Below are 24,104 nucleotides of genomic sequence, written 5' to 3'. Positions count from 1 at the left end.
TGGAGTGTAGCCATGTATGGAAGTGAAACATGGACGATAACCAGTTTGGACAAGAAGAGAATAGAAGCTTTCGAAATGTGGTGCTACAGAAGAATGCTGAAGATAAGGTGGGTAGATCACGTAACTAATGAGGAGGTATTGAATAGGATTGGGGAGAAGAGAAGTTTGTGGCACAACTTGACTAGAAGAAGGGATCGGTTGGTAGGACATGTTTTGAGGCATCAAGGGATCACAAATTTAGCATTGGAGGGCAGCGTGGAGGGTAAAAATCGTAGAGGGAGACCAAGAGATGAATACACTAAGCAGATTCAGAAGGATGTAGGTTGCAGTAGGTACTGGGAGATGAAGAAGCTTGCACAGGATAGAGTAGCATGGAGAGCTGCATCAAACCAGTCTCAGGGCCGTAGACCACAACAACAACAACATAACTTCTTGTTAACTAATCCATTCTATTAATTAGAATAGTTTTTAGAAATGCCCAATATCAACTTAAATATGTAAAAATTTATTTTGTAAAATTAATAGGTTAAGTGAACTGACAAAGTCTATAGCATGTAATGATGCTGAATGACCAATAAAGAATCTGAATCTGAATCTGTGGGAATTTGTGATCAAAGCTGTATTGGCTGTAATTTGTTTTGCTCAAGCCTGTCAGTAAGTTTACTTTGAACCATATTAGGAATTCTAAAAGTAATTTGTGGTATTAGCATTTAGTGCAGTGGACTGTTTACTGCTTATTATTATGATAGTACTATCAACAAACACAGTAAATTTGCATACTTTGTATGACAAAGGTTGTTGTTGTTGTGGTCTTCAGTCCTGAGACTGGTTTGATGCAGCTCTCCATGTTACTCTATCCTGTGCAAGCTTCTTCATCTCCCAGTACCTACTGCAGCCTACATCTTTCTGAATCTGCATAGTGTATTCATCTCTTGGTCTCCCTCTACGATTTTTACCCTCCACACTGCCCTCCAATACTAAATTGGTGATCCCTTGATGCCTCAGAACATGTCCTATCAACCGATCCCTTCTTCTAGTCAAGTTGTGCCACAAGCTCCTCTTCTCCCCAATTCTATTCAATACCTCCTTATTAGTTATGTGATCAATCCATCTAATCTTCAGCATTCTTCTGTAGCATAACATTTCGAAAGCTTCTATTCTCTTCTTGTCTAAGCTATTTGTCATCCATGTTTCACTTCCATACATGGCCACACTCCATACAAATACTTTCAGAAACGACTTCCTGACATTTAAATCTATACTCGATGTTAACAAATTTCTCTTCTTCAGAAACGCTTTCCTTGCCATTGCCAGCCTACATTTTAGATCTTCTCTACTTCGACTATCATGAGTTATTTTGCTCCCCAAATAGCAAAACTCTTTTACTACTTTAAGTGTCTCATTTCCTAATCTAATTCCCTCAGCATCGCCCGACTTAATTCGACTACATTCCATTATCCTTGTTTTGCTTTTGTTGATTTTCATCTTATACTCTCCTTTCAAGACACCGTCCATTCCGTTCAGCTGCTCTTTCAAGTCCTTTGCTGTCTCTGACAGAATTACAATGTCATCAGCGAACCTCAAAGTTTTTGCTTCTTCTCCATGGATTTTAATACCTACTCTGAACTTTTCTTTTGTTTCCTTTATTGCTTGCACAATATACAGATTGAATAACATCGAGGATAGGCTACAACCCTGTCTCACTCCCTTCCCAACCACTGCTTCCCTTTCATACGTAGGTCATTAATTTATATGAGAAACAGAAGCAGACTAAGAACAGATTCCATGGGTCAAAACAAAAAAGTTGTATAAACAATGGGGCTGCCAGTTGTTTCAACTATAACTAAAGAGACAGGCCAGAAACAAAAGGTTTCCCATTGGTTTGGCTTCCTTTGCTCTCCCTGTGTCAACACATGAATTTCAGTGGTGGTCTTCAGTGCCTAAGAGCAAAAAAGGCACATTCAAAACTGATCATCACTGAGCATTAAATTATACAATAATGGCATGAAAATCACTAGTAAACTACACTACACAAGGAAAATTATAAAAAAATTCTACAAGGGAATAATCTCACATTTAAATTGTGGAATACTAGTATGATGAGGATGGAAACTCATACAAGTAAAACATATGTTTGACTTAAGTTTCTCAAAAATACAAAATTGCTCATCTCTCTAACTCATTAGGAACTGACTATACTATTAGTTGCATTATTATGTTGCAGTTGCTGGTGATTGAAAACCTTTCCTCCATACAATCAAAATTTCTTTAACAGTTTAATTACTGATTTAATCATTTATCAAAATACTGTAGAAAAGATTGCAAGAGATATGCAACAACATAAATGAAATGATCATATGGCTGGGAGTACCCACCTGCAAAGTTTGGCCACCGAAATGCAGATCTTTTCAGTTGATGTTACACTGGGTGACTTATGTATTGATTATAATGAAATGATGAGGAGGACGAGGCAACACACAGTCCCCAGGCACAAAAAATCTCTGACCCAGCTGGGAATCAAACCCGGGCTTGCTGCATGGCAATCAGATGTGCTGACAACTCAGCTAAGGGGGCGGATGCAACAACATAAATCAAATGCAAACAAAAGTAACATACAAAACTTATTTCATGTACTTTTGGTACAGGGTAGTTGCAAACCATCACCTGTGTTGGTGGTTAACATAGATAAGAAAATTTGCTTCACATTCTGTTAGAGCATTTATTACAAAAACAGGAGTAGCAATTGTATTTATTAACAATTAAACTTTATAATAATCAAGAGTTCATATAAAGCTGTGTGTACTCTTTCTTACACAACTGGTACATTTCTTGTTATGAAACATTTCAAGTATTGAATAAACCAAGAGTGTGTCAAAGAACAAGTTGATTAGTATTTGATAACCACTAAAGTAACAACACTGATGCAACACTATCTTAGCATATCATCAATTACATTGCTGAGAAACAGAATTGAAGAGGTCCTTCTTCCATTTAACCACAAGTCTCTTCATGAGGGCTATTGCTGCAATAGAAATTACTCCAATTGAACAGAGGAAAAATGCATTAGAAACACATGAACTATAGTAACTTGTAAATCAACAAGTGTTATAATACAATACAGAAAATACAATACAGTGGAACAATCAAGATTCAAAACCTTAAGTTGAATGCAATAATTTCATAAAAATGAACCATACCTTCTATTTTAGATTTCTATCAGTGTGTTCCCTGTAGATCAAAAACAATATGTAGCACTTAGTGTAAAAATGTATTTATGTAAAACTGATGTCACCATTGAAAGATACCCCAATATGGCAGCCAATCCCAGTAAAGTTTCCTGGAGGAAATTGTTTTAATGTCTTTCCTACTACTCAAATATCTTTATGTAGCTAATGAATGGAACATCAACAAGATCAAATATTTATCTGTCTACATAATACATATGCACATACAAGAGCACAAAATTGTGCAAACATACATATTCATAAATAAGAAAGATCATTTTATGAAGACAACAATTTTCAGGTTACAATGAAGTTACAAGAAAACTCTGATGGGTCTTTTTCTTCTGTGGGATGCAAGACATTGACTATGTCAAAGATTGACCATGCCCAGTGCTCCTCACTGTTCATAGTATGTTGTCATCAAGAGATATATATATCCTGCCAAAAACAATCATATCTTCCAGTCTGCTAGCATCAAAATTTGTCTGTAGTGTCCTTATACGTGCCTTTTATGTGGAAAACATCACATTGGGACTAGTCATTTGTTACCCCATTTGTGTAACAACTGTCACAACTCTCCAGCAAACATAAACTTGTTTTTTTTTTTATCAATTGTTCATCTTGTATTCATTGTCTTCCTCCAGACTTTTTTTTTACATTTTCCCCAGACTGTCTTTATCTTTGCTAAATTGAATAAAATGTCACTATTTATTCTGGAATTGTAATGGAAGGTTACACAAAAACTGACAATAAGAATTTTGGAACTTAACAGTACTCTTATTTTTCTCTACTTGAAATTTATATGGGTTCAACCTTCTTTATGGAACAGACTGTCCTGATCAGTGTTGGCTACACATCAACAATAATTTTAGATGTTATGAAGACAGACAGTGCACTAATTTGCATACTACTAAAAACTTATCATACAACTCATATTTTAACTCTGTTATCCTAACTGCAAATCAGGCCTTCATTTCATTTCCAGCATCTGACAATGGCCACAAGTTAAAAGAGTACTCCAAATGCTTATTTCACAAGCTTACAGTGGCTCAACTGACAGCCATTGACAGCTGTAATTACTTACTGACCTGCACAGCATAGAAATGTTTGATCCTACAAAAACAAAAGCCTGAATCAGTCAGCACTAAAAAATTCATAGGTAAGACAGGTCGCTACCATGATTAGCAACTGATTGCAGTGTTCTAGAAGTTTTCTATCTTCAACTGCATCCTAGAACTACAACAATCTTATCTAAAATGAGAAGCCAAATTATGAGGAATAAGTGCAGATATGCGCTGAACCCTTAAAATTCAGCTATCTATTGCTCAGCAAGGTTTTCATGTTTGCTCAATCTAACAAACTAATGCAAGTGATTTTGCTTCCAGGAAACAGGGCTCTCTATGTTAGACACTAGACTAACATTGCAATGAGAGTCAGGGTCCAAATCTAGTGTAGGCTACCACTGCCACAACCAAAACCAACACAACCACCTCTTCTTGTTGTTATTGTTTGAGTGAAGGATGCCCAAATACAAATCTATTAGCGCCAAATCTGGATTAACATAAAATCAGTGGTTAAAAATAGATAAAAAAGAACTATTAACATTTACAGATGATTTTGCCATACCCTACGAAAGTCTAACAGATGCAGCAGTGCAAGTCAGTCAGCTAGAAGAGACAGCTACCATGACAGGCTTTTTCTGCAGTGGGAAAAAATTTATACCAAATATAAAAAGTGTTGCAAAATATTTGATAACAGATACTGAGCAAATACAAAAGGTAAGAAATTTGAATACACTGAAGGAAAAAAAGTCCCAACACCAAGAAATTATGAATGTAGAGAAATGAAATTTCAGGAGTACATTTGTGTAGGTAACAAATTTAAGTAATTAACAATACAAGATCACAGGTTGATGCAAGCTTGAGAAAAGCCATTGTAAATGTTAAATGCTGGTACATTAATAAAGGGTGTAACTGCCAGAACATACAATGCTAGCATGCAAACATGCACACATTGTGTCGCACAAGTGCTGAATGTCAGTTTCGCGGGATGGTGTTCGATGCCATCGCACTTGGTCGATCAACACAGGGATGGCTAATTCTGATTGTGGATGACATTGGAATTGTCATTCGATAATGTCCCATAAGTGCTCTGTTGAAGACAGACCTGATGATTGAACAGACGGAGGCAACATGTTGACACTCTGTAGAGCGTCAGGGATTACAACAGTGGTATGTGGGTGAGTATTATCCTTTTGGAAAACACCCCCTGGAGTGCTATTAATGAATGGCAGTGCAGCTTGTTGAATCACCAAACGGACATATAAATTTTCAGTCTGGGTGCATGGGATAACCATGACAATGCTCCTGCTGCCATGAAATTGCACCCCTGGAGTGCATACAGTGCATCTAGGCTGCAACCAGATTGGATGCAGGTGCTCATCTAGCTTCCTCGTAACCAACACACAGCCATCACTGGCAGCAAGGCAGAACTGGCTTTCGTCAGAAAACACAACATACTTACACTCCGCCCTCCACTGAGGTCTCACTTGGCACCACTGAAGTTGCAAACAGCAGTGGCTTGGGGTTAGTGAAATGCATGCCATGTGGCACCTGACTCGGAGCTGTCCTTGAAGTAACCGATTTATACCAATTCATTGTGTCACTGTGGTGCCAACTGCTACTTGCATTGCTGCTGCAGACACAGTACAATGCGCCACAGCCATATGCCAAACATGACAAGTCTTCTCTCTTGGTAGTGGCATGCGGCTATCCGGAGCCTGGTCTTCTTGCTACTGTACCTTCCCATGACTACCGGTGCCAGAAATCATGTACATTGGTTACATTCCTGCCAAGTCTTTCTGCAATACCACAGAAGAAACATCCAGCTTCTCATAACCCTATTACATGACCTCATTCAAACTCAGTGAGCTGTTGATATTAGTGTATCATTTGAGTCCAAACTTGATCTGTTTGCTTTCAAGATGGCACCAAGACTCAGTCTGTAAGTCTTATTGTAGGGAAGCAGCCTACTCACGCCTTATAAGATTCTCATCAGTCTTTCCATTGTGTGCCAGCCTAGTCCGCTGTAACTAGCTCTGACGTCATAAATGTTGCGCAATACTTTAAAAATCAAGTAAATAACCTGAAACGTTTCTAGCATGTCAGGAGTAATAATAAATCAATATGTGTTGAATATCAGTTCAATAACTTTACCCATTTCAAAATTTGGACGTTTTTCTGTAAAAATCATTGGCGCAACAGAAAAGAGCTAGAGACTTACAAATTTATATTTAGATTCCTTTTTCATAATAATTTAGTAGAAACAGTATTCTGGATCTCACAAATTAAGATTTTAGTTGAAATTCATGATTTTCTGGTTTTTGTCTTAAAAGTTAAGGAAGCAAGATAGATTAAGTAGGCGAATAAATAAGGCTAGGATGTTTAAATTTAAGTAGAAGGGAGATCTGCTATAGTCATAAAGATGTGAGAAGTTTCAACTGAATAACTATAGAACTATAGCGATAGCGTATCTCCAAAGGGCAAGTTCAGAGCTCGTCTGCTGCGGGTAGTGTAATTAAATTAATTCTCTCGCCCAAAATAATTGACTTAGCCACGTCAGATTTTTATTATGATTACTTACCTGTGTGCTGATTGCACATTTAAATTGAGAGCTTCATCGGCCATCAGCAAAGGAAGCGATGATTTATTCAATAACTTAAAGTGTTGCATTACTAGCCCAGCGGCTAGTCGGGAGAGCCGATTTGATCAGGTGTTCCCTTAGCCGTCCGCACCGCGGCTTTATATATAAGAACGTTGCGCGAGAAAGTAAGGCCCCAGTTCTCTCCAGACGCTGATTAGCACACCATCTGTGCCAGGAGTCGCGTTGCGTCGGTATCGTTGCTATAAACAGCTTCGGATGCCGTAATAAGTTACTCGGGATACGCGTAACCATGAAATCATTTTTGAGTGAAGTGTTAATTCTGGGATATCTTTAATGATCTATCTTCAGTTTGCGTATGTCATATTTTCACGTGCCGCCACGGGACAAACATTCTACCATTATTTAGCGTGGCGTTTGATGAACATTATCATCAAATTATGGCGAGCATTCACTTAAACATTTAATTTGTACAGTTATAGTTGCATCAGCGCATTAGACTCTGAATTGCTCTGTTAGTTGGATTGTGTGGATTCTTTTTGGTCTGTGACTTTCAGAATATAGTGAACATTTTTAGAGAATCGCTTTTGATTATGAATCCCAGACAATCTCCTAATTCCTCAGAGCTATAAGCTGTAGCTATAAGTATATTTCTCAGATGAAGTGGGCACTTGGAATTCTAATTACAGGCTTCACGTTTTGATAATCATTTTCTGGTTGCCAATATTGTAGTTAGAGAGCCAGTGTTGAGAATGGCAAACAACAGCATTAAATAAATAATAGGAACATTTAAATAACAATAATTCCACCCACCGCCCCACATGTGGTGCATCGGCAGGGAAATGCATCTTTTCTACATTACAAAACATATTATATAGCAAAATTATTCCACCCGCCGCCCCACATTATGCATAAGTTTATACAGATAAGTAAAGTTGTAAGGTCCTTTTTCATACACCCTGTATACTTTGGAAATCATTGTGAAGTGTATGGTGGAGGTTGCTTCCCATTGTATAACTTATTAGAATTTCTTCCTGTTCCATTCACATACTAGGTGTGATCAAAAAGTAATGGGAATTTTTTAATTCCCCTGGCCTTATACATCTGATTTCCCATTTTTTATCTTGTTGGTACACATGTGCCTGATGTATGTTTGCATTTTCAGCTGTTTTGAAGATTTAGTTTATTGTTTACAGTCAAAAAGGTTATACATGTTTTCAAATGCCGGCCGTTGCGGCTGAGTGGTTCTAGGTGCCTCAGTCTGGAACCGCGCGACCGCTACGGTCGCAGGTTTGAATCCTGCCTTCGGCATAGATGTTTGTGATGTCCTTAGGTTAGTTAGGTTTAAGTAGTTCTAAGTTCTAGGGGACTGATGACCTCAGATGTTAAGTCCCATAGTGCTCAGAGCCATTTGATTTTGTTTTCAAGTACTCAGTGAATTTTTACTTTTGAGAAAGTTGGATAAAAGAATTTGCATTAAAGTTTGCTTGAAAAATGGAATAAAATGCAGCACTACATTTGAAAATTGACTGTGAGTTTTGGCGAATCTGTTATGAGTAAGAGGAGAGTTTACAAGTGGTATAAACATTTTAAAGAAGTCAAGAAGATCAAGACGATGACCATCCTGGATGCTCTAGCACATCAATTACTGATGACAATATGGAAGAAGTAGGGAAAATGGTTCTTGAAAAATGGCAAATCACCATCAGAGTGGTTGCTAATGATGTCAGCATATCCTTTGGTTCATGCCAAGCGATTTTTTTTTTTTTTTTTTTTTTTTTTGGGCATGAAACGTGTAGCAGCAAAATTTGTTGTGAAATTGTTGAACTTCAACCAAAAACGATATTGTATGGACATCAGTCAGAAATTACTGAATGAAGTCAACAATGATCTAGAGTGTCTAAAGATTATAACAGGTGACAAAATGTAGGTAGATGGGAATGACATTGAAACTAAGGCCCAACTGTCCCAATGGAAACTGCCTGAAGAGCCAAGACCTAAAAAAATTCGACATGTTCAATTACATGTGAAGGTTTTTCTCACTGTTTTCTTCAGGTACAAAGGGTTAGCACATCATGAGTTCCTGCTTTATGGTCATATGTTCAATAAGGAATACTACCTGGAAGATATGCACAATCTACACGAAGCAATCCACAGAAAACAACCAAAATTGTGGCAAAACCACTCATGGAAATTGCTCCTGCTCACACCTCTATGCTTGTTCATGAATTTTTGCCAAAAAACAAAACTCTTCTGTCGCCTCAGCCACCAACCTGACCAGATGTGTTTGCTTGTGACTTCTCTCTATTTCCAAGGCTGAAGAGAACCATGAAAGGATGATGTTTTGCCACCACTGATAAGATAAAAACAGAATCACTGAAGGACATGAACATCATAACGAAAAGTGAGTTCCAAAAGTTCTTCCAAGACTGAAAAAAGTGCTGGTACAAGTGTATTATTTCTGTGGGGGATTACTTTGAAGGGAACAAAATTGATGTTGAAGAAGAAATAAAGATTCTTTAAGAGAAACAAAATATTCAGATTAATTTTTGATCATATCTTGTATGGAGCAGAAGAAGGATGATTGCTTAAACCCCTCTCTGCACACCATAATTAGTCTAATCTTGTCTTGACTATCTTTGTGGAAGCAATGAATAGGGGGTTGTATAATATTCTTCAATTCTTCAGTGTTATTGACTGTAAACGTGCCTACCACCAGATTCCCGTAGTGCCAGATGACATCTCTAAAACAGATATTATCATGCCGCTTGGTTTGTTCCAATACAACTTCATGCCATTTGGCCTAAAAAAACATGTTGCAAATGTGGCAGCATTTCATTGAATCCATCTTACAACATTTTGAGTTTTGCTTCGCGTATCTGGACAACATACTCATTTTCAGCAAGTCAGCTGAGGAACATGAAAATCATTTATCCATGGCCCTCCAGACCTTGAACTCTAATGGTATCCAGGTGAACAAAGTAAAATTCCAGTTGCATCAGCCTTCTGTCACTTTCTTGGGATACACTGTCTCCGCCGACAGAATACAGCCTCCCAAATCTCGCATGAATGCCATCACTTCACTGCCACCCCTGGCTACTTACAAAGAACTCCGACATTTCCTGGGCACAATAAATCACTACCATCATCACCTGCCTTCTGCCGCTGACATGTGGGCCCTGCTGACAGACTCACTGTCAGGTAAACAGACTTCAGGACTCAAACCCATTCGCTAGACTGCACCTATGCTGGAGGCTTTCAATGCATTAAAGACTTCTTTAGCTCATGCTGTGACACTCGCCCACCCTGACCCCTTGGCCGAGTTGTTCATCACTGCAGACACCAGTAACATCGCAGAGGGAGCGGTACTACAGCAACGCAAGGCAGCCATGGTTTCCCCTCTTCATTTCTTCTCTAAAAAATTGTCAACAGCTCAGAAGAAATACTCCACTTTCAATAGAGAACTTCTTGGAGTCTATGAGGCCAATCTGGAGGGTCGCTCGTTCTCCATCCTCATGGATCACAAACCACTCACTCGCAGATGCTTTCTGCAACCTCCCCTGAGGACCCCCCCCCCCCCCCCCCCCCCTCAACATTTCCATCACTTTGATGTAGTCTCCCAATTCACAACTGACGTTCTATATGTCAAAGGCACGGAAAACATCGCCGCAGATTTTTTTTGCAGATCAATACTATTTCACGCATCATTGACTTATCCAACATGGCTGCCGCACAAGCTTCCGACGAGGAATCCAAGCTCTCCTCACGGACCCTCAAACATCCCTTGTGTTTACTAAAGCTAAATTCCCCGGTGTGTGGACGAGGTGTGGTGCGACTCTTCTTACCAGTACCTTACGCCCATTACTCCCCCCCACCCCTGGCACCAGCAGGCCTTCAATACGTTGCATAACCTCGCTCACACTGGCATCTGCACAACTACATGGCTCGTCTCCAAGCATTTCGTTTGGAAAAATATAAAACGCGACTGTCAGACCTGGGCACACAGCTGTGACCCCTGGCAACACAACAAATTTGGCTGCCACCCGACCCCACCACTGGGCAAATTCGACATCCCTCCAGGACGATTTCGTCATGTTCATACTGATCACATTGGTCCTCCTCCCCCATCAGAGGGCACAGATGCATTCTATCCACAATTGATCGCATGTCCCACTGGGTAGAGGCAGTCCCCTTACCTAACATCACTGCCGAAACTGTGACCAAGGGTTTTATCTCCTCATGGATTGTTAGCTTCGGTTGTCCGACCACCATCACCACCGACCAGGGTTGGCACATTTAGTCTTCCCTGTTCACCATTTATGTAAGGTCTGCGGCATAAAGAAAATTCACACCACAGCCTACCACCCACAAAGCAACGGGTAAGTGGAACAATGGCACCACACTCTAAAAACGGTGCTCAGGTGCCACGACTGCCTGTGGTCTGAAGCACTTCCATGGGTACTGCTCGGCCTTTGTTCAACTTTCAAGCCCGACTTACAGGGAACTATCTCAGAATTCGTTTTCGGGGAGAACCCCATCTTACCAGGAGAACTCATTCAGCCTCAAGTACCTGAAGACTTCCCCCCCCATCCCCAGATTCCATAAGTCACATACGCTCCCACTTCAAACGTGCATGCCTGCACCCACCTATCAGCCACTCCCCGACGGACACTTACGTGCCAACCGCTCTCAACATTTGCTCCCATGTATGAGAGATGATTCGGTCCGACAACCTGTGCAACCACCTTATCTTGGCTCCTTTAGAGCCCTCCGGTGGGGCGATACAACTTTCGACAATCATCGTCAAAGACAGTCAGCAAAGTGTTTCGTTACACTGACTCAAACCAGCATTTGTGGACCCCGACATCCCTCTGCTGGCTCAGTCTGGTTCTCCTAATGACTCTCCCGCCAGTCTCCCCCCCGTTATGGAGTCCGACAATGTTTCTCCTCGGCCACCACGCCGTTTTGTTCCCTCGAAGTCTCCCTGTCGTCTTTTGCGGGTTTCTCAGACATGTCACCCCACCCCATTTGCGGGTTTTGCTGCTACCTCATTGACTACAGGGACACCCTTTCCCGTAGTCATCCTGTTCTGCAACGTACCCCCATATTGCGTGAACAACATTTCAATCGTCACTCTCGACAACCGAGTTCTCATTCTATTCACAGACACTGCAGCCCCACCACCCAATGAGCAGTTAAACGTCAGTGCTGTGCATAGCCTCACCCTCCTTCATGAGTGCAACCTGACGACAATCTGCACCTTCATCTTGCAGGATGGCTCAATTAGCATCCGGGCTTGCCACACCTACACCCCGCCATCTGCCGTTCAACCTGCCTGCTCTCAGGCTGGCCGCCACATCGTCCATTCTCGCTGGCTCAACAACTTCGAGGTGGACCTGCCTCCTGCCGCTTTGCCTCTGCACCCCGCCCCGGTTGGGGTGGAGGTCCCAGTCGTGCGTCTACCAGCTCGTACGACCACCAACAGCATCGATACCCACATGGTCTTCCCTGAAGACTCACATGTAGTACTCTGTACTGCGGAGGGGGTTGGGGGGGGGGGGGGGGGGCTGTATGGTGTCGATAGGTCATATCGACCATAGACAACATGAATCTTTGGGACTCAGGTCGCTCATCCGAGCCACCATGTTAATTCAGTCTGTTCTTATACCTTGTACTGTATGCACGTGTATGATATTTGTCGAAATATATTAGTGGGGACAGTTTATTCCATATACTGCTATTTGTATCCTGTTTCCATATGCATTTTCATCATGTTCAGCAAACTTCTGAAACCCTGCTATCAAATTAGCCATTCTATCAAATGACTCATATTGGTTATAATGATAATATGGTTTGAAACCACACTGCCTGAGTATGTCACAAGCTGTTTTCCTAGCATTCTAGGCTGCCAAGGTGAGCAGTATTCTATATTCAAGAGTATTAAGACTCAGAATTATATTGTTTCTTTTCATTTACTTTACAGATAGCTGACTATTTTGTTGTTTTTCGACTACAGAGGAGTTTCTTGAAGAAGTCTAAAAAAATTCTTCCCTTTATTTTCCTCCATCTTTAAAACACAAAAGCTTTAATAATTAATACTGTTTATATACAACACACAATTTGTATCTGCAGCTGATTTACAACAATAATGCCAATAGCTGATTTAGAAATGTTGCCGAGTATTCCTTGTGGTAATTCAGATTGACATTTACCTCATTCACTTGGTCCAAGTTTAATGTTATACAATACAGCAAACTCATGAACTGGGTTCATTTACTTGTTATTACTGCTATCTATGCATTTTAGAGTTTTTCTGAGTTACAAGTGAGCAGTGCAGATCTGGCAATGAGAATTTCGACAACCAGTGTGGGTCATGGGTGCCAGCTACTGCCAGGTGATAGGATGCAACCTCTGAAGGAATGGGCAAAGATAAAATGTGATTATGTAGCAATGACTTTGAAAATTATTTTAATATGATATTTCAGTTAGCATTCTTCTGTAAGACATCATGTGCTGAGCATAACTCGTGTAAAGTTCACGTTTATGTTTGTGGTGGTTATCAACTGCAAGAGTCAACCGCCTCATCTTTGAGAACGAACTCCTTTGAAAACTATTGATCTCAGTGTGTTCCGAACTCTGTATTCGAGCAGATGTGTTTGTACCAACATGATCAAAATAAAGTTAATTCATTATAAATGAGCGAATACTTAATGTTGGGTTCGATATTACCGTACGTAACATCTCGATGCCCATAGTGAGACGCCGACGCTCATGAACGCCACTTATGATGCCAGAAAAGTGTACTGGAACATCACCATGGACAAACAATGCAGCAAACCTTTGTCAGATTTCTACGTCCATCGACTTCGCATTGTGCCGCATCTGGATGCAGTGTACAGGAAGTGTAATTAGTGTGTAAATTCCCGACTCTCATGTTAATCGTGCTTTTTGGTAACTTTTGTCACGTTCTCATACATTGACAATGCGACCGAGGTGCACACGTCATCTGTCGAAACCCACTCAACGCGTTGGTAATTTCACTTCTGGACAGAGCAGTGCTCCTTCACCGATTAATTTGGACAATTTTGACTTGCTTTTGTGTAATGAATTAACTTTGTGCAGTGCTTCGACATCGGACAATCATGTCAAACAATGGACTGCAACAGATGGGGACTATGTTTCAAATCCCTGTTCACATGAACTCCGAACTACGGCTAAATCGCATGCCTGGTCGAATTCAGAAATGCCCTTCACGGCTACTGTGTCTTCTGCGCCGCGTGCAAATTCGTTCGACCCGGTTTCCGCACAGCCCGTCTTTCAGAGTTACAGCGACGACAATGCCAGCTGTTTCTCAGTGCAACACTGGACATGCCACGCCTCTCTCTATGCAGCACCCGAGCTGCACCGACTCTGCTCAACCGCTACCGACAGCGACGTCACGGCTGCCGCCTGCTGGCTCACTGACCTCGACACAGTCAAAACAAACAGCTGCGCGACATATGATCCCGCCACGGCTACCACACCCGCATCTTGTCAACAAGTCGCCAAAACTACGCACGCTTACCGCCTGGCCGTTCACTACTTGACCGCGCCCACAACTTGTTCACTCACCCCAGAAGACGATTGCAGCCGTATCAATGCTTCATACAACAGTGAACGTGTTCTCACTCCCCTGAGTACTGAGTTTCACATTCGCGGTCGCACACACGATCTGTTCTACTCAAACTGTTATGTCAATACTGTGCTGCCGACCTTGTCTTGTACACCAGGTTATCCTTTGATAGAGACAGATTCTGATTTCGACCCCTTCTTACTCAGTGATACACAGCAGACTGCTTTACGACATACATTTTCGCCTAAACAACTGCGACAGCTAAGTGAGCAAATTGCGACGTACAACTTGTTGGTACAAGATCAGTTACACATGCTGCAGCTGACACCAACCGAGCATGACATGCAACGAGATGCATTTTCGCCTGAACAACTGCGACAGCTATGTGAGCAAATTGCGACATACAACTTGTTGGTACAAGATCAGTTACACATGCTGCAGCTGACACCGACCGAGCACGACATGCAACAAGATGCTCCTGTCATTGTTCCACCTCCGACTGCTGACGATCCTTTGCCATTACTACCAGCTACAACTAATACCCTGACAATCACGCTACATGGATCTATGTCCCAGATGTCACAACTGTCATCATCATACCGCCTCAAGTGGAAATTCTACGTTACTGATGTGATACAAGCAACTTATTTACGCTGCTGCCACCTTTCCTTGGTAGTTGCAGACACTTCATTTCTGTACCACGGCATAACTAGCCGCATTCCAGTGCCACTTGCTTTGCCGCCCTCTTCGCTACCTCTGCAATGTACGATCAACACATCTGCCATTTCTGCTTCAACAAGTGAGCATCTTTCTGCTCTGACACATGACCGTGCAGCAGTTTCGCGTGACCAGCTTGCAGCCTTACGACTCGACCGCAGTGCCGACAGTGACAGCACACACGCAGCTCCAGTTCCATCAAACTGTGTCGCCTCTCCGCCATGCAGCAGTAGTTCATCTGCCGATTCAACTTCTTCATGTTCACATTACGTCTCATCGCCTTCCTGCTCTGACCATGGTTTCACCGACCACGTCCGCCTTCCACCAACTCTTGCTGTCGCCATACCTCATGCACAGGGTTCATGGACTCTGAGGTGATGCTTCCGTCTATACTGAAGTCATCCGCTGCCAAGGTCAGTCATGTGCAACTTGCTGTTTTCTCCCCTGCTGTGACATCAAGTGCCTCTATAACTCCGTCATTACCGTGAGTGTTGTTCATCTGGCATCTCTTACGCAACCTGTTAAGCTACAGCATGCTTGCTCCTTTATGTCATACAGCCAATAACAAACTGTTACCGGACACGCTGCACTTACCGCGGTGCTCACTGGCAAATACTTTGGCAATACATCGCATCGCATCTTCGACGCACTCCGCGCCTTTGATCGGATCAAAACCCCACTGTGCCACACGGCCTCGGCACGACGATGTTCTCCCCACCGACACGCTGCCGCCTTCTGCTTCCACCGTGCCATCAGCAGCATGGCACGGTCAACCTGTGGACACCTTCTGCACCTTCTTCCCTCCGCTGGTCGCGTCTACTAAGACATCGAGAAACGGTCCGATTGCGCATCGCACTAGCACCTGCCACAACACGATCAGTCACGCACACCTGCGCCATCAGCCGGCCGGGTGCACACACGCCTCTCATCATCCTGCTCCGCACTACCGGCGGGGGCTCTGTGGCGGTTATCGACTGCAAGAGTCGACCGTCTCATCTTTGAGAACGAACTTCTTTGAAAACTGTTGATCTCAGTGTGTTCTGAACTCTGTATTCGAGCGGATGTGTTTGTACTGACATGATAAAAATAAAGTTAATTCATTATAAATGAGTAGATACTTGATGTTGGATTCGATATTGCCGTACGTAACATCTCGATCCCCATATGTTAATAAACAGGCACTGAGTGTTATTTATGTAGTTCATCATTGAAACTCTTGAACCTCAAAAAGAAATATTTAATTTGCTTGCAAATTGAAGTGCAAAATGGATGCACATTGTGAGTTTAAAGACTATTACTATTATATTCATGCTTAACTTTTTCATCTGCTCAAGGCAACACACATCCATATTTTTATTAATCCTACATATCTTGTTATGTGATGTTACACACTGACATAGGACAGGCCACTATTACAATTTTACAAATATTATAAGTAACTTTTAATTTTAAAAGACAACAGTCACATCTGTAAAATGACAATAAATCAACTAAATACTTGTGGCATCCACAGAAAAATTTAGCTTGGTTGTTTTAGACTCACAGCAACAAAAAAATAATAATAAAATGCTACAATTGGTTATTTTAGATACAAAATAAGAAAAATAACATTAAAAACCCTTACCTTGATGCTAAATCCTGAACTCTTCCAACAAAAAGGATAGCTTGGTGAACCCTATTTATGAGAAGAAACAGGAATGGGTGGTCAGCTTTGAACACAACTGGAGGTGGTGGATTCATAATTGCACAGCACATTACAAATGCAACACCTGAAAAGAATGTATAGTGATGCATTTTTGACATAACTATTATCTAAGTTATCATAATTTTGTGAAGAAATTCAACTAAGATTTACCACTAACCAATATAAAGTAAATATTAATAACCAGGCAATGAACTTAATATGTAAGACAGTGAAATCACATTTGGTAGAAGGGTTGAAATTACCATCCAGCCATCCGAGAGAAAACACAGGAATTCAGCTGGCAAAAGGTGAAGTAGAGGTGGAGATGGAGGGGGGGGAAAGGGGTAAGGGGAGAAGCAACTTATATTAATTTTGTGGAAGTATGAGAGGGAGAGGAAACAAAGTATAATTTCTTACCAAACTGAACTCAAAAATTTTGAAAAAGAAAATGAATTCATTAATAACCAAACATACTAATGCTGTCGCTTTGTAATAGGTATTGTTCTCTACAGCTGGTCAGTCACTACTGCTACCACTACTGGGAAGCCGAAAGCTGTTTCTGAGCATTGATGTCAGAAATAAAATAGTGAGTATTTGTTTTTCAGTATTCTCTACAGTTTGACAGTCACTTCTGCTAACATTAATGGAATGCTGAAAGACATATCTGAGCATTGGACTAAAAACTAAAATCATGACTACTTGCTTTTCAATATGTCACTTCTCCTCTCTTAGTTTTCAAAACCAACAACTGTTTAATATCCATCAACAGTAAAAGCCACATTAAAAGTGATTTTAGAGTTTCATTATTCTTCTGACTTCCACTTAATAAAATAATTCTTATATTTCTAAATACTGATGAACTTTAATTATGGACATGTGAGACAAAACATACAGTTTGAGCAGTAGCTAAGCTTGTACTAATAGCTTTATAGAAATTCTTATATTTTTGCTTGTTTGCATTGTTGTCTTGCAAGTCTATGGAAGTACACAGGAAAGGAGTACTCTGAGGTATTCTACTACCTCCATAGGAGCCAATTATATAACTGAATGGGGCAATTCATTCAGCATCCTCTCAAATTTCTCAATCAATTTTCACCCCCTTGAAATGCTCATTTGCACAACAGGTTCTACAGGGTTTCTCTAGTTCATGCACACTTCTCTCTTCTGGATATGCATGCAGATGGTATTTGGAAAACAATGTATGGTTTACATTTTCCTGTGCTAAAAATTCTTTGGACTACTTAGCAGTGAGCTGAGATCCATTGTCAGACAATAACTTTCTGGGTTTACTTATCTTCTTAAACTTATGATAACTCAGTTTATCAGTTACAATATTAGCATTAGCTGTTTTTAAAAGATACAGTTTCACCAATTTAGACCAACAAGTAACTACCACAAAAATTTATGCCATTCCTACCCAGCCATAACACAGGGGACCAAGATATCCATATCCACAAAATCCCAAACACCTTACGGTATTATTGGATAAAAATCAAATGGCTCTGAGCACTATGGGACTTAACAGCTATGGTCATCAGTCCCCTAGAACTTAGAACTACTTAAACCTAACTAACCTACGGACATCACACAACACCCAGTCATCACGAGGCAGAGAAAATTCCTGACCCCGCCGGGAATCGAACCCGGGAACCCGGGCGTGAGAAGCGAGAACGCTACCGCACGACCACGAGCTGCAAACTATTATTGGATAAAAAATTATCAAACCATCCTCATATAACTTCCTGAAAATGATAATTTTGAAGTTGTTCTAAATAGACTTTGTTAAATCATCTTCACGTAGGAAATGAGACTGATGACCTCAGCAGTTTGGTACCTTAGAAATTTATACACACACTTAGGAGATGAGAGAGACTGTTGCAAAAACATTTGATGTCTTTTTCAAATTTGCCAACTTTCAGAAAATAAATAGCAAAGTACCATAATTCATTTACATCTTGACAAGCTGGTTTCACTAATAGGAGCTGAGATAATACATGTGGCACCATATTGTCTTGTTCTTTGACATAAACAATAGAAAAATTAAATTCTAGTAAGAAGAAACCCCACTGAGTAAGTCTGCTGTAAAACAGTCTACTTCTCAATGGGAATTATAATGCACTCTAATTGGTGTTCACTACTGTTTGATTCCCATAAAATATCTATTTAAATTTCTTGAATGACCATACCATTGCCAGAGCTTCTTTTTCTGTTGTTCCATAGTTTCTCTCATGATCAGATAACATGTAACTCATAATGCCAACGGGATAGTGTGCTGTGGTATTATTACTATCTATGAGTTGTAAAATCTGCATCCCAGATCACAGTTTGGGATATATGTCACTAAATTAAATATTCAGTTTGTTATTTTATTTAAGGTTCTTGTACCTAATACCAAATGGACTGATCCATCCCGCTTTTTAATCACTACTAATACGTTTTCATAGCAGACATCTGAAGTTTCAATAATGCCTCATCTTTCCATTCCTTTGGTTTCAGTTTGGGCACCTTTCTTAGCTGATAAAGGAATTGGATATGGTTTGATATAGAATTTTTCATGTGGATTTATTATTTGTTTATGCACAACACCATTCATTTCAAGGAATATAAGTGTTTGTGCTTACTTATAAGAGAGACTGATGTAAATTGTTTGTTCTTATGACACATGATGCTTTATCTCCTATTCTAAGCATATCATTATTAAAGTCCTGTGAATCATTTAACTTTTATGGTGTTGCTTATTGTTTATAAGATCACTTAAGTGATGCATCTCCCACTAGGAATACTCCTAGAACCTGTGACATTGTTGATGGTCCTAGCTGCAAATGCTGCTTTCAGATGTAGAAATGTAATTGATGTACTGTGTCTGCATGAGTACCATTTAAATGCAGGAATATAGATGTTGAGGTTTATAAATTAGCAGCTTTCAGCTTTCTACTGTGTGTAAAAATTCATTATAAATTCAAAAGTCTAGACACGACTAGTTTTTGCATAGAACACCACATGTAATCATGTCTATCACCACAAATATAATTATTAATCTATTACACATTCCCAACTGGAAATTTTTCAGAAGTTTCAGAAAAAACTGAAACACATCTGTGGGCAACAAATTAAACCCACATACAGCTTTGCACAAAATACTTTATTTTTCCAACTTGGAAAAGAAAACTAACTGAATTAACAGTCAAAGAGTAAATAATTATATCTAACGTCCATTGCACTTACATGGAGTAACAAAGCATGCATCACTGGCTACTCCCACATTCCCACACAGCCCCCCCCCCCCTCCCCCCTTAAAGTGCAGAGCACCCAGGATAAATGCGTACTTAAACTAGACTTGTCTCCCTGCTCTTGTATGGATGACTTGTTGCTGTGAGGATGAGGGAGCTGGTGTGGGCTGTTGTGTTGTGGTTCCATGTCCTCTTGCCATTGGTTCTTCTGCCGTATCATGTGTAATGAGTTCCAAACTTTGGTCCTTCTCATCCTGTTGAGTGTCATAATACTCCAGTTCTGGTAAGACTCATGTGGGTTTTACCTTCTCTATGGACACACTAATAGTTCTGTCATTCTGTGAGAGGTCCATAGTATGGGTGTTGCATCATACTATTCGATAAGGTCCAGTATATGGAGGTTGTAGTGGCGCTCTGACTGAATCTGTGCGGAGCATAACATGTGTACAGTCTGCCAACACCTTATGCACAAGAACTGATTGCTCACCATGTCTAGATACTGTAGGCCTTCTCTTTGTTTCCACATGCTCACAGATTTCATGTATCAATGATGAGAGGTTTGTTGGCATTGGTGATGCGTTGACAGTTAGGTAATCTGTCAGGATTCTCAATGGTTCCCCATCCACCAATTCCACCACTGAGGCACTGATGTCTGTCTTGTATGTGGTTTGTAATCCAAGGAGAACCAATGGAAATGCTTATGTTCAGCTTCTCTGATGACACATGAGAGCTGCCTTCAACATCCTGTGCCATCTCTCCACCATACCACTGTTTGCTGGATAGTAGCTTGTTGTATGGTGGTGCTGGAACCCAAATAAATTAGCTAGCTCATTGAACAGACTAGACTCAAACTGGTGGCCTCGATATGTTGTGATATGCAGGGGGCACCTAAAGTGAGCTAGCCATCGAGAGACAAATGCCTTTGCAACAGTTTCTGCCGCTATGTCAGTGATCAAAGTGGCCTCCGCCCATCTCGTGCATCTGTCTACTACTGTTAACAAGTATTTAGAGCCATCAGAAACTAGGAGTGGACCACTACATCCACATGGACATGGGCAAATCTTGCTGATGGTCCTATGAAATTCCCAATTTCCGTGTGAGTGTGTCATCCTAATTTGCAGCGCTGACATTGTAGGCATGTGTGAGTCTATTCGCTGGCGTCCTTTTTAGTTGATGGCCAGACAAAACGTTCTGTCAGTAACCTGATTGTGGCATTTGCCCCTGGGTGTGCCAGGCCATGAACACTGTCAGATGCCGCCTTACAAAATTGTTGTGGAATGTAAGGGCCTGGCTTCTGCTGTGATATATCGCACCATAACTTAAGACTTCTTCCTGGGATGAGTATCGGCTGTAAGTGTAACCCTGTTGTATGGTCTGTCAATAACATCTGTAGATCCAGATCTGCTTCCTGTGGTGTCATGAGTTCTTCATAGTTTATTGTGCTGATCACACTGCAGACATGAGAAAAGTAATCTGCAACCACATTCTCTGCACCTCTGATGTGCCTTATATCTGTGATGAATTGACTAACAAAGTCTATGTGTCAGAACTGCCTTGGCAAGCAATTATTGTTGATGTTGCTGAAAGCTGACACTATAGGTTTATGATCAGTGAAAATTGTTACTGCCCTGGCTTCAATATATGGGTGGAAATATTTAACACTTTCATATATTGCCAACAACTATCTGTCATATGCACTCCATTTAGTCTGTCAGAGTTGCAGCTTTTTTGAGAAGAAACTAACAGGTTGCCAGTGTCCATCAATCTGTTGTTGCAAGGCTGCACCAATTGCGACCTGGCTGGCGTCTATAACAATACTCAACGGTGCTGCAGGTATGGAGTGTACGAGTAACACTGCCTCCTCTAAGCTTTGTTGTAAGTCGCCAAAAGCTTTGGTCATTTCTGGTATCCATTGCAACTTTCCCTTTCCTGTGGTATTCTTGCCAGCCAGTGCATTTGTAAGTGGTTTCTGTGTTTTGGCGGTAATTGGTAAATGATGCTGCTAAAAATTTACCACACTGAAATAACGCTTAAGTTGTTTGTAGTCTGTGAGTTTGGGTAGGTTTTGCAACATGTCGATCTTCTCTGGTAATGGCTGTATACAATTGGCTGAGACTATATATCCGAGAAAAGTTACTTGACTCTTGACCATGATGCATTTGCATTCATTTAACACTACTCCACATTTATCGAGCCTTTGTCATACCTCCTGAATGTGACTATCATGTGATTGCATATCCTCTGAGAATACCGAAATATCATCCAGATATGCATAACAGAAAGGTAATCCCTAGACCACTTCATCAATGAATCTTTTCCAAGTTTGGGCCGCATTTTTGAGTCCAAATCCCATAAATAGAAATTTGAATAACCCAGAGGGTGTGATCACTGCCATCTTTGCCACGTCAGCCAGATCCACAGGAATCTGACTATATGCCTTATGACAATCAAGTACTGATAATACACACCCGCTAGAGCATAGGTAACCCCTTGAATGTTTGGTATAGGGTATTTGTCTGGGATTGTTATCACGTTCAATCGGTGGTAGTCACCACAGGGATGCCATGTGCCATCTTTCTTGCATACTAGGTGGAGAGGGGATGTCCAAGAACTGTCAGAACTTCTTATTACTCCAGCCTGGAGCATCTCCTAAAGTATTGCTTTTGTCTCCACTAATCACTCAGGGGCTAATCTTTGGATGCATCTTGACACTGGCAGACATGGGCTGGTGTGTATATAACGCTCTGTATTATGCTTAATTATTGGAGTCTTCATGTCTTCTTGGGGAGACTGTATAGCTGAGCTGCTGACTAATCCTAATACAGCCTCTGCCACACTGCATTGAAAACCTTTTATTATGCCCCTATTTGATCTGGTAGTAAGACAGTTATTTGCCAAGTCCATGGTGAGTGCAAAATGAGACAAGAAATCTGTGCTTTTTAAGATCGGCTGTAAAATATCTGCCACTACAAAATTCCACTTGTAATGGGTAGATAAACCAATATCTATCATGAGCTCTTTATAACCGTATGTGTTTATACTTGAATTGTTAACTGCTATCAGTTTCAAAGGCTCCCATGTGTCCTTCTTTACAAAACTTGGGGTCAGCAAGGTACTCACTTCTGAGCCGGTGTTGAGGCCTGCTGAGAGTCTATCAACCATTTGTAATCTGTGTGATGTTAGCTTATACTCCCAGGGCGATGCAGAGTGGCATAAAGATACAGCATACAGGAGGCCTTCAAGTACGTTACCTTGACTGTGCATGTTGCTGCCTGCAACTGTCAGCTGGTTCCCCGTTTGTATATGGCAGTGTTCATGAATGCCACAGCCCGTGGTGCCTAGAGCAGGCTGCCCTCACCACTTTGGTATCCACAAGATTTTGTGCCTCTTGTAGCTTGTGGCCCGAATCGTCTGTGATACCAGCGAAAATTGTCGATGTGAGCTTGATCCTGTTTGGAATGTGACCTCTTCTTGTTACTGGTGGACCTGGTGGATGTCTGCAGCTCCCAGTTATGTAGTCAAGTAGCCATATTTTCCATCACATCTTGCAGTTTCCTGATCCCATCAGTGATGCCTGGTTTTTTCTGTAACCTGTGGCTGCACAGCTTAACTTCGATTCTTCTATCTATTCCGATGAGTCATCATTGGCTTCCACTGCAGAGGTGGCAGATGATGTTGCTACAGATGCTACGAGTGTCAACTGTAGAGTAGTGAAAGTTCTGTCAGCTATTTGCAGCTGCTTGTCAAGAGACTGTCCTTCATATGCAGTCATCATCAGTTGAACTTGGTGAGGAAGCTGCTGTCTCCAGACATGCAGTAACAATTCACTGGATATCATGCTTGCATCAACTATAGTGTGTAAATGTCTCCAAAATTCAGATGGACTTTTGTCCCCCTGTTTCTACTGATACCTTACCTGGGAAATTCACTGTTCAGGTAATTTCATGCAGTGAGCGATCAACGCCATTTTAAGTGTG

At 41.1% G+C, this 24,104-nt stretch overlaps 1 protein-coding gene across 1 annotated transcript in view; it reads right to left on the bottom strand.

The window, feature by feature from the left end:
* Positions 1-2,805: 2,805 nt before the first annotated feature.
* LOC124776371 (serpin B6-like) overlaps positions 2,806-24,104 on the bottom strand; it is a 280,271-nt gene continuing 258,972 nt past the window's right edge. Inside the window, exons 8-9 of the mRNA XM_047251330.1 lie at positions 16,838-16,982; positions 2,806-3,022 (exon numbers count right to left, since the gene is read on the bottom strand). Coding sequence (XP_047107286.1) covers positions 2,992-3,022; positions 16,838-16,982 — 176 coding nt within the window. The 3' untranslated portion in view covers positions 2,806-2,991. The remainder of the gene's footprint in view (positions 3,023-16,837; positions 16,983-24,104) is intronic.

This window comes from Schistocerca piceifrons, chromosome 2, assembly GCF_021461385.2.
Source record: "Schistocerca piceifrons isolate TAMUIC-IGC-003096 chromosome 2, iqSchPice1.1, whole genome shotgun sequence".
In the NCBI taxonomy this organism is placed as follows: domain Eukaryota; kingdom Metazoa; phylum Arthropoda; class Insecta; order Orthoptera; family Acrididae; genus Schistocerca; species Schistocerca piceifrons.
Note: the sequence above shows the minus strand (reverse complement) of the source record. Positions and strands in the feature narration are given on the sequence as shown.